General features: G+C 38.7%; 1 protein-coding gene across 1 annotated transcript; it reads left to right on the plus strand.

Moving 5' to 3' along the window:
- The first annotated feature begins 1146 nt into the window (after positions 1 to 1146).
- Positions 1147 to 18437, plus strand: gpt2 (glutamic pyruvate transaminase (alanine aminotransferase) 2). The gene is made up of 11 exons (XM_084722085.1): positions 1147 to 1611; positions 3590 to 3679; positions 4686 to 4794; positions 7931 to 8064; positions 9000 to 9243; positions 12494 to 12573; positions 14009 to 14145; positions 15414 to 15588; positions 15688 to 15843; positions 16263 to 16375; positions 17970 to 18437. Exons 1-11 carry the CDS (start codon positions 1318 to 1320, stop codon positions 18124 to 18126), a joined length of 1689 nt encoding a protein of 562 aa, XP_084578211.1. The 5' UTR covers positions 1147 to 1317; the 3' UTR covers positions 18127 to 18437.
- Positions 18438 to 20292: the final 1855 nt, after the last annotated feature.

A 20292-nucleotide genomic window follows, 5' to 3' on the forward strand; every position in this document is an offset into this window, starting at 1 on the left:
CTCAAGTTTAACTTGACATTTTGGACTTTATTCTTGAAATGCAAAGTTAAAATAAAAATCTCTTCTTTTTTTCCTGTTATGAATGGCTCTAAAACTCTTCCGTACATCCAAATACACACAAAACTTTAGCCAGATTGGTTTTGAAGCTGTTATTATAGTTTCCACAGTCATCATCAATGCTTTAGATTTATTTACTCTTTTTTCAGTTTTTTTTTTTTATTTTATTGTATTTTTTTTATGTAGACTGAAAATGGAAGCCAACTGTCTGTCTCATCAATCTCGACATTTCCTCTCATAATTATAATTATGAGCATTCTTTTCTTTCATCTAGGCTTTTTTTAGGGCCAGGCATAAGAGGAAAACACTTTTTTTTTTTTTTTTTTTCAATTTTGCATTTCAAGAATAAAGTTGAACTATTGAGAATAAAAGTGAACTTTCAGTATTAGTCTTTATCAGGTATAAGAAAAAAAAATCTGATTTTGAGAATGAAGTTGAAATTATTTTAACTTTATTCTCAACATTTTGACTTTACTCTTGAAATGCAAAATATAAAAATAATAATTATGCTAGGCTCTAATACTCTAATGCACTATACACATATACACAATACTTTAGGTAGATAACAACTGGTTTTGAAGCTGTCATCATGGTGTCCACAATCATCAACACTGTAGATTTATTTAAATTTAAATTCCTTTAAACCAATTAAACATGTCTTTTTCCCCTTATACCTGGCCCTAAGAAAAAAGATGAAAACTCAGCCTTGATTTAAAAAAAAGAATGTTCATGATTAGATTAAATAATTATAATGATGAACATTTTTTCACTATTAGTCCTAATAATTTTAACTTTATTCTCAACATTTTTTTAAAATGAAAAAAAAAAAAAAAAAGAACACGTACACACGACTTTGGGCAGATAGAAATTGCAAGTTTTTTTTCAGGGTTATTTATTATATAGGCTGTGTATGTAAGCCCACTTTCAAATTCACAATTTAGATCTTTCATCTCATAACATTTAAGAATTCAGCTTTTTAGTCGAATATTTTCATCTTTCTTTCACTGGTCGAAAAGGGCTTCTATACATGTAACATGTTGAAGAGCATGAGTTGAGGATCAATAAAGTTTTCTAGAAAAAACAAGATGGAGGTCAGATGTTAAAGTGGTATGAGAGTGATGTTCTCATCGAGTCTTTCAGAGGAGCGCGGGCAGTGAGTCAGCGGTGCGTCTCTCACGGTAACGGTTGCTGTCAGCGACATATTGTAAATATTAACCAGTCTTCTTTATTGATGAACCATCGAGACGAACAGGAGGAGACATGCATCGTCTTAAACACTTAGTACATCGCTCTCGACATGTTCCTCTTCGGACTACATCGCTTTATCCGCCTGTGTGTCAGCATGCTCGGTTTAAAACGCAGGGGCCTGCGGAGCATCACGGACTGAAGCGGTTCAGCACCGCGGAGGCCCCCGTGGAGACGAGAGACCCGGGCAGGATGAGGGAGAAGACCCTGACCATGGCGACCCTCAACCCGCAGGTGAAGGCGGTGGAGTACGCCGTGAGAGGACCCATCGTTATCAAGGCGGGAGATATCGAGAGGAGGCTGCAGGAGGTCAGTGGCTGTGGCTACAAACAGTTAGCCCAGTGCTTACAGAGATATGTTTATTTATTTAACTTAACGCTATTTGTGGAGCTAATATTGTACATATATCATATAGTCTAGTTGTTGGTACTTGGCAGACTGTACTGACTCCACGAAAGACCGCACCGGTCGGCCGGCTCTTTGTGATGATGGGAGGACTTACTCGCGGAATTGTAAGGCGATTTACAGTTAAAGTTGATATTTTATCAAATTCCACATTTCATATGTAATAAAACACTACGTCAAAGCTGCAAAAAGTTGGTTTGTTTGAGTTATTGCGTCCACATGACAACACACGAGCTGCAGCTTCTCAACGGAGAGCAGGTTGTCAGGTTGCATCATCCTCCGTCACATATGTGCGAGTCATTAATCGTGTAAAACGAGTTGTTCGAAACGAACGATTGTTTTTACTGACTCAGGTTGTCACCTGTTCCGTAAGATACGGCAAAAAATAAAATAATTGCCCCTTACAGGAGGCAGTTTGTCCCTTATTTTGATGCGCACTGTACTATAATGTATTACACTACGTTTTCACAAACTTAAAATGACATGAGAAATAATACAACCAGAACAATTTCTTTACACACTGTGGATAAATATGAACTCAGGATATTTTTAGACTAGGCCATAGTGTTAGACTAGTCTTAATTTTGCTCATACATTAGATCGATTGCAGGTTAGACCATTTCACAAAAATAAAGACTGACTGTAAGCCACAAAAAGTTAGACACCCTATAGTCCCAGACTGACTCAGGTTTCAGACCCATGTTACCATGGTAACGATCAGTGCCACCAACTGATCAGTAGCACCTAGCAACAAAAAAGAGGCTCATTATTTGTGGTTTGCTAACATTGTTATGGAAAGGAGTTTGATGTCTTTCAGATTTGTTTGTATTGTTAAACTCTTCATTAAATTTTCTAAGTAAAGTGTCCTTTAAACTGTTGAATTGCTCCCAAAGACACTGGAGTAAATGGAACTGAGTGTTTGGATGCTGTCACTTGGTCAGCCATTTTTTTAAACAACTGAAAAAGGTCTTAATTTACCCAGAATTCAATGTGCTATAGTCATATACTATAATATAATATAATATAATATAATATAATATAATATAATATAATAATAGTTGTCTGTCACTCAATGTCATTGTTGCCGTGGTTCAGAGACTCAGACACCCACTTTTTTTTAACGATGACAAAAATCTCAAGTCTAGCTGTAAGAACACAGTACAAATACAGATCTAAATGGGAAGCAGACCACAAGTAGTTTGGTCCTGTCAGTGGGAATGAGTACATGGCAAAGTGTGCAGTTTCCATAGAATATATTTTGTCACCTATGGTGGACTGTTCCTCATGTACAAGAGCGGAGGCCCACAGTGGAGTTATTTTGACACACCAAACATTTTGCCCAGTGTCTATGATCTGATGTTTGAATCCTTAATATAACAGGGTGCGGTTGTGCTTTACTCTTACTAACTCTTCATTTCCTTTACATTCATGCTCAAAAGAGCAGAGGTCTTTGAAACTGATGCATAAAAAGCACAAATTGTTGCAAAAAAATTCACCAGATTTCTGGAAATAAAATGTCTGACACTCAAAATGCCATTATGTAGAATGTACAAAAAATGTACAGACGTTGCTTAAATTAAGATTAAATAACTGAGATCATGGAAGGAAATTTGATGCTGGAAGTGTGTATGCATGTACAACATTATAGCAGATGTGTGCTTCAGTATATGGAGTAAAAGTGTGGAATATCACATGCTTCTTTTTCTTTTTCAACCTGCCTCAGTTCATACTGTTAAAAAAAAAATCCTGTTTGAGTGTGGCCAAAAATACTTTTGACCTTAGTGTGGCCATAGATATTTGCTCAAATACTTTTCTATTCAGCATCAGAAGTCTCAAGTTAGCTTGATGATGTATAATAACAATCTTTTTTTTGTCTCTCTAGGGTGTGAAACAGCCTTTCACTGAGGTCATCAAGGCCAACATTGGTGATGCGCATGCCATGGGCCAGCAGCCAATCACTTTCGTCCGTCAGGTGAGGGTGGAACAGGCACTGTCGTCACTGAACTGTAGATTGAGTCATTCTACCCAGCAAATAATTTTCAGTTTGTTCCACTGAAAAAAAAAGAAGCTATGCAAGTGAAGTGATTCAGTGTGGAGTGAAGTCCTTTTCCTGCAGCTGGTCTGAGGACAGTGACTGATGCATTGACTCTGATCACTGTTTTTCATTCCAGCCCAACACTGTTTATCAGATCTCATTTTTACTTAACAGACGTCATGCTGCAGTAGAACTATGTGCTTTTCATGTATTAGACAGGTTAAACCTGATGGACCATGTGTCATTATGATGTTGAAGCACTTGTAACAAAGCAGTGACATAAATCTTCAAGAACAATATGATCAAAACTATAGTCCATGGTGGTGTATGAACCTTCTTTGAATCTGTTTGTACTATTCCACCCTGTGATATTTAAAACTGAAAATGTACACTCAATTTCACATTCAGTTTTCCCTATGAAAACTGAGGCACACTTTTATTTTTTTTATTCTTTATTTTAGAACAGCGGTTTACATTTCAGACATATAATTTCCTCAGCTGTCCACAGAATTTAGCAAAATATAAGAACTTTGTATATTTTGTAAGAGTCAAAATGTGCACACGAGAGCAATGACAAATATGTCAGTGGGATATTGGAAAGGAGAGAAAAAAATCAGGCCTTGCGGGCTTTATGTATCTGACCCACCTTTTTCTCAAGGAGAGAAAAAGAACTCTTTTCCATAACAAACATCATTTACTATATTTGTCCACTTCAGGAAGTAACCAGCCTTGTTAGTGCTTTTTATAGGCAGATATCTAAGTACCAAAAATGTATTCATCAGGATGCCTAGCTTGAAATTCAGCGTTTCCTAAAAATATAGTGGAAACTTGCAGGATGCACACTTGACTTAATGTTAAGAGAGTGATCCAGTATGTGCGTCTCTCATCTCTTCTTGTGGTTTGTGTGTTTGAATGTGATCTTTTTCATTCTGTCTCTTTACAGGTGGTGGCTTTGTGTTGTTTCCCAGAGCTGATGGACAGCCCGGCATTCCCTGATGACGCCAAGCAACGAGCCCACCGTATCCTCCAGGACTGTGGAGGACACAGCTTAGGTTTGTGTGTGTCTTCTTTTTGTGACTGTGAGCTAGGCTGTGTGCATGGGTAAGTGTGTGTGTCTGTGTGTGTATATATGAGAGGAGTGGCAATTGACAGAGTACATAGAAGCATATTTTCCAAGAGGTATTATATTGTGCTATGAAGTTGACATAATCAGTTAAATAGTTTTACTAGTGAAAACTTTCCATTAACAGCTCTGACGGATGTGAGTTGTTGGACTACAAAAACACTCTAGTGTGGAGTTTCTTTTCTCACAAAAGTTTTTGGGAGAGCAGACACACAAAGTTAAGAAGAGCCAAGTTTAATTTTGGCCTGTTGTTGGGGAAAGGCCAGTGGATCAGATGTCTTTATACAGATAATGTAACCAGATACATATCACATGTTAATAGCAGGTGTAAATGGGGGTTAGGCGCATGCTGGTTAACGTAGTTAGTTAGTGTGTGAGGAGGGACAGAGAGAAAGACAGCGTGACAGCAGATACTCACTATGAGCTACGCTGCAAAAACCGCCCCATGAGCAAGAAGCCAAATATTGTTAAATATAATCAAATTGTCTTGTTTTAAGCAAAAAAAATCTGACAGTTGGGGTACGGTAATTTTGCTTGGCTTACAATTCTTAAAACTAGCTTATAAATTAGTAATAATAGGACAGCTGACGTGAGGACACTCACTGACGATGAACAAAAATAGATTGATTCAAACTTTAATTTGGTGTCATTTCATAAGATTCTTAAATTGAGAAGATGTGGGAATGATCTGACTCTTTAAATAAGAGTCTTGTTTCACTGTTGGGATATTATGCAAACCATAGGTTAAATATTTATTCATATATTATATTTTCTACTTTTTATCTTAATTTTTATAAGTACTTATTGTCACTTTTCTATCTGTACTGCTGAGCTGCTGTGACAAGTGAATTTCCCCAGTGTGGGATCAATAAAGTTCATCTTATCTTATAACTTTTCTAATACAAAACTGCCTTAACAAGATTATTATTATTTGTCATTGTTATTATTTCTCAGAAATAAGGCTTTTTAAAAAAAAAAAAAATAAATTCTTGAAATTCCTGGTTTTCAGTGTACAGTTTCTCAGAAAATGAATGCTGCTGCTGCTCAAGAACAGTCAGTTTGGTGAACCAGCAGCTGAATATAGTGTCACTGCCACAGGGATTAGGCCTAAAGTTAGCTACAGCATAGCTCAGGAGCTTCTCGACCACAGTCTGGAGCCTTAAGCGGTTTGTTTCAGAGGCAACGTTCTACTAGGCTGCACAAGTATTTAAGGGTGTAAATGTTGGAATGTGATGATCCGGGAATGAGGCTCGGCAATCTACTATCTTTCCCTAGAATCGCTTACTTGTACTTCAGTACTAGACCCTTTTCACAGCAGCCATTTTGATGTGAAATAGGTTGGTAAACCCAGGTGTTAAAATACAAAATGATGAGAAAGACACATCCTGAAGTCCACTTGGCTGGGTGCTGGATCAAAAACATATCTGACTTATTGCGTTATGCTCATTTTGAGCTCATAGCCTCTTTGTCAGACTTACCATACACGAGTCACCGTCTTTAACACCCATAATCCATCTAATTAACCTATGACATACCTTACCTGAAGCAACCAATCACAGGATATTTAGAAAATATATATGTATAAGTACTAGTGATGCAAATTTTAAGCAGCTTCCTTCAAAAGCACATAAAATTATTGACATATTAATGACAATACATAAAAATTTTGCTCATACCAAGCAGTTTCAAAAGCTTCATTTCCACAGCAACATCTTGCATATTCTCTGACAGCCTATGAAACATATACAGATGTAAAGGCCTACTTATTAAGATACAGATGTGTGCTCATAAAATAATTTTATATTTCAGATCTTTATTTGATAGTAGATAGATTAAATTTTACTTGATCAATCACATTTTAACAGCTGATCAATCAATCATCAATTAATTGCTATTGTTCCTTATGAATACATATCATGTTCAACACTTCATGCTAACTTCTTCATTCAAGCACTTCATTCTAAGCATCCGTACTGGGTATATATACAGATAGTTATATCTTGGTGACAAACATACTAAAGGGAATTCATAATATACAACAACACAATATTATATACAGAATATGTACCATCAGTAGAATATTCTGTAAGTATTCTTTACAGAAGTCAGGCAGAAATAGCCATCATATACCACCACATATATCACCTATTAAGAAGCATCTCCATCTATGGCTGCTCAGTTAATCACAATCCCAATAAAATCCCAATAAAATCCCAATATGGCCAGGTGCAATATCCAGATCACAGAACCAGAACCAAATCCCAATCTTTTGTAGAAGGAAAAGTGTATGAGAAAATGGCAGTATACTGAGTTACTGTAGTGCTGCAGAGATGACCTGGCCTAAAAATCATGTTTGTTTGGTTCAGACCTCAATAAATATCACAGTGAACATGAAAATTGTAATGCAGAACTGATCATTTCCACTGATCGTATTGCATGTCAACAATTAGTCAGAATAATCGCAGTATAATTTATTTATTTATTTATTTTTACCAAATCATGCAACTGCACTGCTGTCTAACTACTATTATTTTAGGACTAAAGTAGCACTAAAGTTCATGTCCACCTCCTTGTTAAGCCTCGTTAAGGAATGGGACCTTGGTTAGTATCAATGGTAACACCTGTGTTTACCCGACTGTTTCATATCAACATGGCTGTTGTTTAAAAGGTCTGTACCACTCTGATAGCATAAAAATAGCAGTAAACATGACACAATAATGAAAGAAGGCATGAAAGTGTTAAGATTCAAATATAATAATTATTAAGTTTGTAGTCACAAGTTCATAAGAGATGAAGCACAACATATTGTAGTTCAGTTTTCCTATATTAGCAAATACATAACTTGTTTTGTGTTAAATTGGTGTTTAACATATTTAGTCACTCCTAAATATGTTTATAATAGAGAACAGATGTATTTAATAAGATATTGTATTTTAATCATTACCAAGGTAAACGTGGCAGTTAATAATGAGATGGTGTGACATACTCTGTGTATCACATATGATATTACTGTTGCATATTAAAACTATTTGGTGTACATTGTACGTCGTGTGTTTTTGATTCAGGCTCATACAGTGCCAGCCAGGGAGTGGAGTGTGTCCGTCGGGACATAGCTGAGTACATCACACAGAGAGACCAGGGCGTCCCTTCAGACTGGAACAACATCTACCTCACCACAGGAGCCAGTGATGGCATCATGGTATTAACAGCACTGCTGGGTTGATGGAGGGGAAGAGGTGGGGGGTATTATGACTTGATTAAGGTGACATATTAGTGATTTCGTTGGAAGTGCTGTGTGGACACTAGTGATGCAGTTCAGGCAGGCAGGTCAAGTGACAAAGCAGTGTTCTAAACAAGTTATTAATAACTTGCAGAAATGGGCGCCTTCTCTTTCCATCTCTCTGTCAAACACGCACATGGTGGGTAGAGCCAGCACATCCAGTGAATGTGCTTTCAGCTCAGCTAGTCGCTTGTGTTCAGATGGGTTGAATCCTGACACTGTGGACAGTGCAGCCAAAAACTAAGCTAAAAAAGTATACAGTATAGATGTACATATGTAGGCTACAATTCTGTTAAAATTAGCTGTTAAGATATGAAGAATGCTTTGTTTGTTTGTATGTATTTTTTAAGAGAGGTAATAAAATGGTAATAAGAAATATCATTTGGAACAGTTCATCTCTTTATTTAGCTTTGGTCTTCTCCCTGCTGTGGGTGGGGGAGAATAAATGCGCTCTGACAGCTTCCCTGCTCCCAGCAGCAGGATTTTACCCCTTCGGAGAGCTCAGTCCTGACAATCATGTTGCTATAATAAACAGAAATGGGAGTGAGTCACACAGGCCTCATTTCTAAACCTTCAGATTTCAAGCAAGTTCCAAGTTACTTTTGTGAGAATCAGGCAAGTCAAGTCATTGCTCATGCCAAGCAAGTCACAAACCAAGTTGTAGGAAATAGTGCTGATCCTACCCAGTTTCCATATTTAAATCAGTTAAAAGACAGTGGTAATGAAACTTGACTTTTACTTTCATCAGTAATGGAAAATGGTTGCAGCTTGCATACAGCCTTGTTGTGTCTGATTGTGGGGAGCAGCTTTCTCAAACAGATGAATCACATATGTCATATGTTCTTTGTTTCCAGAGCATCCTGAAGCTGCTGGTATCGGGTCAGGGCAGGTCCAGAACAGGCGTGATGATTCCCATCCCTCAGTACCCGCTGTACTCTGCAACCATCTCAGAGTTGGAGGCAGTGCCCATTCACTACTACCTGGATGAGGCTAATTGTTGGGCACTGGATATTGAAGAACTGCAGCGGGCTTACCTGACAGCCAAGCAGCACTGCCAGCCCAGAGTCCTCTGCATCATCAACCCTGGAAACCCCACAGGTAGGATATTGTTTGTACTCATTTGTTGAGACAGTGAGAGACTTAGTCATACTTTATCTATTTAAACTTGATATGAAGAGTAGAAACCATAACCATGTTAACTGCATTTCTTAAGAGATCTTTAGATTGTTTTAACATTTTTTCAATTCTCAGAGCTGCAGACATAAAATTCTCAATAAACAGAGAAGAGAAACTAAAACACAGCTTTTATTTTGTAATTCTCAGTGTAACTGACCCTTCGCTAAGCCCCACCTCCAAAGACCAACTGTTCAATCATAGCTTAGCAACCATAACTTGTGCTGTCAAGTAGGGCTGGGCGGTATACCGGTTCATACCGAAAACCGGTCTTTTTTTTTTTCGTTATGATATGAATTTTTCATATACCGCCATACCGGTGAATAGCCCAAACAACGTCCGGAACGTGCGTGGCGGGAAAGTATTTCAGCGGGGACCCATTTCACTGCTGCACACCAACACCACAGGTGTGCTGGCTTGAGCGTGTGCAGTAGGGACGTTCCTGGTGACTAATTTCTCTGTTGATTAGATGCAAAATTTAATTTAGAATAGTCACTAAGAAAACACAAGGCAGAATTTAATAATTTATAATGTTAAACACTGTCTGAAAAAAATACTGTGTGTATTAATCAGTCTACAATCGCCAAATCGTACTTGAAATGCCGCTCAAATGCGCGCTACTTCGCGCTGTGCAATACAAACCTTACACGCTTATGCGTCACCTTTTCAGACTGAGGAGGGTCACAATGTCTGCAGGTAAAGGACCCAGAGCTAACGTTAGCTTCCAGCCTGACACACAGTGTGGCTAACGTTAGCAGCTAGTAGCAGCAGCAGCAGCAGCATCTCCGCCTGCAGGTTTGTGTCTGTGTCTGAGCTTAATGTGGTCACGTTTCTCCAGTCGAGTGAATATATATCAGCTTATTCTGTCACAGTCTACATTCATCTGTCCGACTTCGCTGATGTAAACATCCGGTGTTGCCATGGCGATCGGTTCATACACGCTGGGTGAGAGGAGCTGCTGTCTGACAGAGCCACAGCCCTGACTAGTGCCGTGTGGCAACAGATAACTGGCATCATGCATGAATGAAATATTGACACATATTTCATTTTTAAATATTTTAAACGGCTAGTATTTCTGGTGCCGACTAGCGTGGGTGGGGACGTTTAATTGTATAGTCGTCCATGTGATGGTAACCATACTTTGAAGGGGTCATGCTTTTCTGTGTCTGGACATGAAAAAAACATGATACAATCCTTATAACAGTAAAATGGGCTTTTTAAAGACAATCAACTGCAGTAATTATGTTCTCAGTAGAAGAAAATGTGGGTAAGAACACTGTTGCATGAAAAAAAAAAAATAATACCGTCAAATACCGTGAAACCGATATGATTTTTAAAAAAAACGTGATATGAAAATTTTGTCATACCGCCCAGCCCTACTGTCAAGCTTTCCATTAATCTACATGTTGAACGTGTGCAGGAGGCTCTGAGAAGAACGATACGCAGTGTTTCATGAGTCTGGACAGTGGTGTCTTTTTTTGTTGTCTCTAAAAAACACAATAACACCCATGTGGTGAATGGATTAAATTTTGTCTTCATGTGCTGTAACATAAGCTGCGAACATTAGCATGTCTAGCTGGCTTTAGTAACTTCACTACTGCATCTGCATTTATTCTGTGGGGGTTTGAGGAGGAGGATGTGGGCTGATGCAGAATCAAAGTGGTTTGATGACGATGCATCTCTCTTTTGCTCGCTGTCTCAGTCCTAAAGTTAGGCTGGGTTAGCCTAGCTCTTATCCCAGCTGTCTTCCATGATTGTGGTCCGGCTGGGTGACCCATCACAACATCCACTGCACTATCATGTAGATATACCTGCTATATTTCACTGTCCAACCAGTGTTTGCTGAGATGTAAGCTAGCTTTGGCCTCTTTTAGCATTAACATTATATCGTGCACGCAGCTGCTAAGTAACTTTACCTTTATGCTTTCAGAGTGCTCTTGTCTTGAAACGTGTCAGATGGAAACATTAAAATGTCAGCTGGAGACTTCTCAGCTACATCAGCCAGCTACACTTATGAAATCTACTTGTGAGTCATTATTTTAGCTGACAAAATCCACCTTCATCAGAAATGAGAAGCTGCTTTTGTTTATGTCTCGAAGTGCTGTAACATAAAATGTATTATGGCGTCATTTTTCCTCCTCTGTGTCATTTATACAAGGACGCTGCACTGCTGAGGGTTCAATTGAGTGTAGACTTGCCAAAGAAACGCATCGATTTGCCAGCTCTAGTAGAAAAAGGGTTCTCCGCATCTTTCAGCAGATACGTGGCTGAAATCTGGTCCTCCACAGCTTGAGGACATCAAACTCAAGGGCAAAAAAAGAGCTTTTCTGAATCTACCTCATTGTGTCTCAGTTCAGGTAAATGACTCTGTTTGAGTGGAAGGATCCACCAGAGTGTGGAGACTGGGTTAAGGTCACCACATTCAGTTAGAAATGATCAAAATTCACTTCTACCTGGCTGCCGTTTTTAACCTTTAAAAAGAAGGAAGCAGATAAACTGGACTTCCTTATTCTTGTTTTACCCATTGCCTTATTTCATGTGCGAGGGAGGGAAATTTGCTGATTCTGTAAGTAAATTACTGGGAGTAATGGCAGCTCCACCCAGGATCTACGCCCCTCCTGTGTTCTTCTGACCGGTCTCATCCTGGCAGATGATAAATGATTCAGGCTTCTGTTTTTTTTTTTTTTTTCCACTTTTCAAGTTCTTCAATTTATTTCTCATTAAATTTCAGTTTGTCTCCTTTTTTTAGTCTCCCTCCTCCATACGTTTAAGCCACTCATCCAAGTTTAGCCCACCCTGTTGATCAAAATTCTGACATGAAAACACGCTGTACCATATTTTTTTATGGCACCTTTCCTAGCAACTCACCACCGCCTCCACACATACACACCCTGTCCACAAAAAGCTCCCAGTAGCTGTATTATCACTGTATTTTCTTTATTGTTGGAGTGTTTTTTGGCTGATCATGTTCACTGTCACACTGTGGTGAGGTCTGAAATGTTGTCTGTTAACTGTGACAAAGATTTCATTTTCCTGTCAGCCTTGATCATCTTGTACGTGGACACCTACACATGAAAACATGTCTGTAGTTTTATCCCTGACACCAGCTTGGTATTTACCTCGAGTGTTAATAACAGTTATCTTTGTCTCTCAATCCCCTTGCTTTGTTCTCCAGGTCAGGTGCAGAGTAAGAAGTGTATAGAGGATGTGCTCCACTTCGCCTATGAGGAGAATCTGTTTGTCATGGCTGATGAGGTAACTTCCACTGCCAGCATTTGTTCTCAGAAATATATTTTTTATTTATTATATTTAAGGCTTACTCAGCTGATTTAGCCCGCCTGTATTCTGAGGGCATTTTCTTGATATTTGCACATCTTAAATTCACATTTTAGTGGTACTCCCATATGAAGTTTGTTTTTATCAAAATTAGGGGTGTAACAGTTCACTCATGCATCTGATACTTTGGACTTTAATGTGTAAGGTACGAGTGCATCGGTTCAGACGGCCTGTATCGGTAAAAGAAAATCTGAACATGAATCAGAAACAAATCAATGCAGCACTAGACTATCGATACATCTCATTAGGACATGCAAACGTTTCATTTTTGGCATCAGGGAGCTGCTGCTGTAACTTTCCTTCATTTTCTTTCTCCTTCTACCCCTGCCTGCACCGCTCTCACTGGACGCCTGCTGCCTCACTCACACAAAACAAGCGCCCCCCCCCTCTCCTGCGTCTCCTCTTCATTTCCTCAAAACAGACAGTGAAAGAACTGATGTTACACCGCATCGCACCACCAAACTTTCGTAATGCGCAAGTGTAGAATAAGTTTGGGTTTTATAAGAAAGATGAGAAACGCTGCTGCAGATCATTTATGTAAAAGATGTCTGACAGCAGAGAACAGAGACACGAGTCTGACCCACAGAGACGTCATGTCACTGTGAGAACAGGTAACACTTCAATGTTCCTCCACACTAATCAAAACCACAGCACTCTGAATATGAAACACAGCAGCACATCATCTTACTGCAAAAATGCTTTTTAAACAGTTTCAAAGTCTGTTCACAGATTCTCATTTAGGCTACAGGATCTCATTTACACATGAGATTCCTAAGAAGATGTTAACACCACTGTAATGTCTCCTTCTCTCTGTCTCTACTGTTACTGGATTTAGTAAACTACCAGGATTTTTTCTTGCAACTAAAAGCACTCTACAAAATATAAAGATTCACACATTGCATCATATTGTGTTGTATTGTGACAGAGCTGAATCGTATTGAACCGAATCGTTGGCCATTTAAAAATGATAAAGATCATGTATTGAGATACACATCAAATCTGTCTCCATCAGTGAGATACACACTCCTACAAAATCTGCACAAAAATCAAAGCTTTGTGTATAATGAGGCACCAATTTGCCACAGAGCTCTGTGTAAAGAGGTAATTTGGCCCTAAAGCTGAAAAGTTGTAGTCTACTTTTTTTGAAATTCTTAAAATCTCTTGTGAAAACCTAATTTTACGCATGTGGATGAATTGTTTTTGTGTTTGAAATGGCTTTATCATAGTCCTAGGTTCACAAAAGTAGTGGAATATATGAATAAAATAATAGATAAATGTATAATAAAAGCATAATAAATGTAGATGATTGGACAGGAGTTTGTGTTTGAGATCAACCTGTCTGGTATGTTTCCAGGTTTACCAGGACAACGTGTACTCGTCAGGCTGTCAGTTCCACTCCTTTAAGAAGGTTCTCTATGACATGGGCCCTGAATACTTCAACAATGTGGAGCTGGCCTCCTTCCACTCCACTTCCAAGGGCTACACTGGAGAGTGAGTGTCCTCTGCACTGAACACACACACACACACACACACACACACACACACTGAGCTTTCATTTTATTACAGGGTGATGACGGCACAGGAAAGAAATGTGCATTTGAGTGTGTAAAACTGTACTTTTACTATTCTTCAAAAGTGTACAAGATGCTTATTTATGTTCCCTGACGAGAATTTGATTTTTATTCAAGTTAGTTATTATTAATTATTCACTGATTTTAGTTCATATTTAGTTGCATTCTTTAGTGAGAAGACTTCCAGCTTTCAAACGTTCTTAGCTCTGTTTTAGATGTTAATTTCTGCGGGAGCTTCTTCAAACTTTTTTGAGGAAATCTCATGTGTACCTGGCAACTTCGGATATGCAGTTCTTTTGTGTATTTCTCAGCTGTCCTACCATTTACCAGTTGGTTGTGTCTGGAACAGATGGACAGTTTATAGACATCCCGTTGGTGAAGCTGAGTTACAAATGCTACATGATAGTTAGTAAGGCTCCTTTGCTGTTCAAAAAACCTTCAACATGTATGTTCTTGAATAAAAAGTAACAAAATAAAAATGTTCATTATGGGATGAGTACCACATTTTGGGAAATTTGCATTCTTGTTGAGTGATAAGATCTGTAGTTACAACCAGCAGCGAGATAGTAAAACTGCAAATACTTGTTTTTACAGCTTGGTTTTATTACAGATTAAAAAACAAGTCAGATATCCCATGTTGGTGCTAGTAGGCAGAATTTTTACAGAATTTTGGACAGAGCCAGACTAGCTTTCTCTCTGTTTGGTCAAATATATCTGTGCCTCAGATCTCTGTAGCCCTGGCGGTCAGTCCATCAGCGGTGAGAGCAGCTGCTGGGACAGTGGATAATTCCTGGCTTTCTGCAGCTCGTGCTCATTCATACAGGGCAGACACAATGGACTGACTGATGCACTCATGAAGGCACAACTTAGCAGGGGTTTAAGCTCTGTGAGAGACACATTCTGCTGTTATTTTTCATTGTTTGTATTCACTGAGACATAACTAAATGTGGTGTGCAGTTTTTGTTCAATCCGCCACTCATTGTTGAGTGTTGTAGCTGTAACTGTAATTCCCAAGACATGAATCTGACTCACATCCTCCAGCTATGGTTTCTCAATAACATCCTGGGCTGAATTTGACAGTAATAATTTGGTTCACAGGAAGTACACTCACAGTCATTACACTCCTACTGTACACTGCCCTTTTCTTGACTAGTCATATAATCTGTGCTGTTTCCATCTCCCTCTCAGGTGTGGTTTCCGTGGAGGCTACATGGAGGTGTTGAACATGGATCCACAGGTGAAGGCACAGCTAGTCAAACTGCTGTCTGTCCGCCTGTGTCCTCCCGTCTCTGGACAGGCAGCGATGGATGTTATTGTAAATCCCCCCAAAGCTCACGAGCCCTCGTATGCTCAGTTTGCCAAGGTGGGTTCTGTTTGTCCAAAATGAATAAAATGCAGATGTTTTATGTGCCGCTTTCATTTTGAAGATGTGAAAATATTACTTTGTTATGTTGGCGCCCAGGAGAAGAGCTCAGTCCTGGACGCCCTGGCTCAGAAAGCCAGGCTCACAGAGGAAATCCTCAACTCTGTGCCTGGGATCAAGTGCAACCCAGTCCAAGGAGCCATGTACGCCTTCCCTCAGATCTTCATCCCACCACGAGCAATTCAGGAAGCCCAGGTCTGTTTCTGCTTGCACTCTTTGATGCAGATTTATTCCTGTTTTTGTTCCTGTTTATTACAGACACAGGTAGTCCTATAGTCTGTGAGCCAGGGTCCTGTCACACAGTAATGAGCAGAAATACTTTTAAAACATACCAAAAAAAAAACTGCCCACATCACTGCCTATCAGCTGCATAGAATATTCTGTTCACACATACACATGTGAGAGATGACAGGGCAGGGGGGAGTTGAGGGAGGTCCCTCTGTCTCTCATAATGTCTGAATCAAAATAAATCCTGTGATTGTATCCCAGAATGCGCACTTTCCCTGAAAATGTCTCCAGCCTGTGGCTACATGGAAAGTAGCTGAATGTAACAGAGGTATAATTTGGAGAGTGAAGTGACAGTGTGTCAGCTAAATATATTCTTCCTGTTTCAGTCTCTGTCTGTGGCTCCTGACATGCTCTACTGCCTCAAACTGCTGGAGGAAACTGGTATCTGCGTGGTTCCTGGAAGCGGATTTGGCCAGAAGGAGGGAACGTATCACTTCAGGTCGGACATGAACACTTCTTTACACCAACGCAGTGTCTGTGTAATTTAAATAAGACTTGAGACAATAAGATGTTGACAGATTGTTTTTAAAGTGTCAAAAAAGTCTTTCTTATTCAGATGAACTTTTTCCATTTCAGGTTTTTGTCTGTATTCTTTTTCTGGTACCTTCTGGTTTGCTGAATTTTAACTATGTACACAAGTTGAAATTTGCAGATGAGCGTAAATAGTTAAAGGCAAGTTCCCAGGGAAGTAAATCCATTTCATTTGAATGACTTCATGGTCTTTACTGTAGCACCACCCTGAGGGCAAAGTGGAACAGTTTTCTTCACATCCTTGTAAAATAGGTGGTGCTGGAAGCCCAGTGATGCAGTGGCTACCTCAGGAGAAGTTTACACTGAGCTGTGGCTGGTTCTGCTAAGCTAGCACAAGTACCTTTCACTATTTATCAGCTAGCAGCTTACTACCAGTTAGATACCTACCACTTATGACAGATAGCTCAGTCGCTAATGTGTAAACAACATTATTTAAACAGTTTATTCAAGGGACAAATTTGCATGTTTGATTTCTGTCCTATGACTGACTGTATGCCATGAATCTATCTGTGTTGTCACTGTTTTTTACTTGATTATTGAACACTTTTCTAACTCATGTTCCCCAAAATTGAACTTGCAAAGCCCTGCATGCGTTTACTAACTGAACTGTATTGATTTTGGTATATTTCACTCTCATAAGTGCTGGCATGACCAGGTAGCTTTGCATCGTCTGCAAATGCAAATTAGTCTGCAATTGCAAATTAGTCTGCAATCTCTCCGTTCGTTTTCGATTTACAGCTGGCGTTATCAACAGGCACAGACCAAAATTCTTCTGGACACAGTTGGATAGACCTACAACCAATCAGGGCCCCATTTCCCAGAGCCTTTGTAGCGCTACGTGCGTTGTAAGTTGTATTTTAAGGTCTCCCTTAAGGTTGTCCCAACTCTGGGAAACAGCCCGTAACCTTAAGGGAGACCTTAAAATACAACTTACGATGCACGCAGCGCTACGAAGGCTCTGGAAAACGGGGTCCAGAGCAGCAGAACATGTGATGTAGCGTAGTTGGTAAATTCAGCTTACCAAATCGTGTTGGAAATATGACAAAAACATCCTATCAACAAACGCTTTAAGTGAAGTTTGTTGCTTTTCTTTTCCAGAAACTGTGCCATCCAGTTTGATTAATTTTGACACAGTGGCAAATTCAACAGAAACAGCGTCAGCCATCTTTGTTATTTCCAAAAATGCCTCACTGGCCAATAAGATTGCACTTCTCTGTGTTGTCATTGTCTCAAACCCACCCTACATTGGATAAATGGTGGTGATTGCCCCCTTCCCCCCGTTCATACAGATTTCCACCCTACCTGGATCTTACTGGGCCAGACGGATCTGCCAGAGCAAATGAAACATGAACCCAGAGATTCATCTGGTTATCAGGCTAACGACCAGGCCCCTGAAATTAAAAATAGAATTGGTGAACTCCATTTTCTACATGTTAGTCAGGAGAGCAGTCTTTCAACGAAACCCCCGGCATATGCAGAAATTCTGTGTATTTGTTTTTCAGGATGACCATCCTTCCAAGCCCGGAGAAGCTGAAAGTCCTCCTGGAGAAAGTGAAGGAATTCCACCTCAGATTCCTTGAGGAGTATTCACAACAGGAACCTCAGATCAGCAGAACCTCCCAAGAGCAGCACAGAGAAACATCACAGCAACCTGACTGATGCCCTACAGACTGAATCAAAATGTACTATTTAAATTGACAGCTTGTGTAATGTTAATATTGCATTGAGTTTACTCTTGTATTTAAGGACTTGTGTTACAGAAACGTGTGCCTTCCTCTCCTCACATCATGTTTAAGGAGACATGTCTTGACATGTGGCGCAAAAGCCCCAAAAAAGACAAAAGTCAGAATAGTGACATAGGAAGCACACTGATGTCTACTGAAGGTGAGAATGGCCGAGCTTGTAATTATCTGTTTAATGCTGTTATCTTCAGATGAGATTTCAAACTAACAAAGCTCATTTTCTCATGATGACAGGTTAATTATTTCTGATTTCTTGAGATGATGCAAAAGAATGACTTTTGAGGAGGCAGCGCAGCACTGATGTATGATAAAGCAAATGAACTTTTGCTTTCTTGTGATAACTAGTTGATAACCTCAGTATCTTCAGATGAAGCTTGTTTTCTTGAGATAATGAAATAATCAACTTGAAATCTTCAGGTAGGGCTGGATGATGGATGATGTGTAGTTCCTTCATGCGTTCATCGATCTGTGCTTTGTGGCTCAGAGGTAAACTTCCACTGAGAGCCTTGTATTCATTCATTCACTCATCTGCTCTTTTCCTTCCACTCACGTCTATTTCATGCTTGGCCAAGGACTCTACATATCAGCTTGTATCAGCAACATATTTATTACTTATTAAACGAGGAGTTGTATTCCTCTGTAAAAGTGCCACCACAGAATTGATTGGTTTGTTCGTTTTTCTTGCCTCATATGACATTAAAGACACGAAAAATCTAGATATAGTGTCAGTGGTGTTAAACCATGGACACAGTTTTGTTTTAAATGTTTTTAGATATTTGTCTCTGAGATTTCTGCCTCCACCCCAGTGAATCTGAATAGACTTTTGTTTATGTTGATTACAGAAGTAAACAGGCTATTTTGCCCTCCAAAATGACCCATATGACTGTTTCGAAAAAATCATTTTGATGTCAGAAATGATAATAAAATGTTGGTTTCCTTTATGCTTAAAATTTGGTTAAGTTGAGGCAAGTAGGCAAGTAAGATCTTAATCGTCGTTGACTTTTGTCAGTGACAGGATGTGAAACACTCAAAGTCATGTCCTGACAGTTTGGAGAAGCCTTTGAAACAGCTTTTAAATTAGTCATGTTAACAGGATAACATTTCCAAAAATGTAATCAAACAGTTAAATGAAGGAATAAATGAAGACATTTTAAAAACTCACCGGCTTTTTGTTGGTTTCTTAGGTGGGTGTGATTGCACTTTGGGGATTTACCATGTTTTGTGGTTGTGAATGCACCATGAGCCCATGACAATATATGATGAAGGATCTTTAACACTTGGGATTTTTCTTGTATGTTCAGCAGCTTTTTATAGTCTAGTTTCACTTTAGGTTTGGGATTTAAGACTGTACTTGGACTAAATAAGTTCCTATAGACTTTTTGTTTTATCTTAATAATGAATATAGCCTTTATCTCATTTATGTTAAGGGGACAACATTCCATACTGGATCAGGTTGATGATGACTATGTGAAACCTCAGGTAAAATTAAATTAGACTGTGTTAGACATTATCATTCTGCTAAATTAACACTGATATGTATTCCAGAAACAAGGTTTAGTAGAAGCTCAGTTTGTTAACTCTGAAATGAAAGACAAAATTATGAGATAAAAAAAGTCACAATTGTGAGAAAAAAGTCGAAATTATGACTTAAGAAATTGAAATTGTGACTTTCTATCTCATAAATTGGAATTATGAGATAAAAAGTTCACATTTCTTTAATTGTACTATTTCAGACCTTAAAATTAACTATAGAAGCCTATTTCTGCCACTGAAACAAAAAATATTCCCATGGTAAGTCATATGTAAGATTAAAAAAAGTCAAAATTATGCAAGAGTAAAAAGAAAATCTAAATTATGAGATAAAAGTTGAACTTAAGATAAAAAAAAGTCAATATTGTGAGATAAAAGGTCAAAATAATGAAAAAAAAAAACTTAAATTATGAGATAAAAATTTTAAGTTATGAGATAAAAAGTCAGAATAATGAGATAAAAAATAAGATAAAGTTTAAATTATGAGATTATGAGATTTCATGGTTAATTTTAAGGTCCGAAATAATACAATTAAAACTAGAAATTTTCAAAC

The sequence above is a fragment of the Lutjanus erythropterus genome, chromosome 1 (genome assembly GCF_056507025.1).
Source record: "Lutjanus erythropterus isolate fLutEry1 chromosome 1, fLutEry1.hap2, whole genome shotgun sequence".
NCBI lineage: Eukaryota > Metazoa > Chordata > Actinopteri > Lutjaniformes > Lutjanidae > Lutjanus > Lutjanus erythropterus.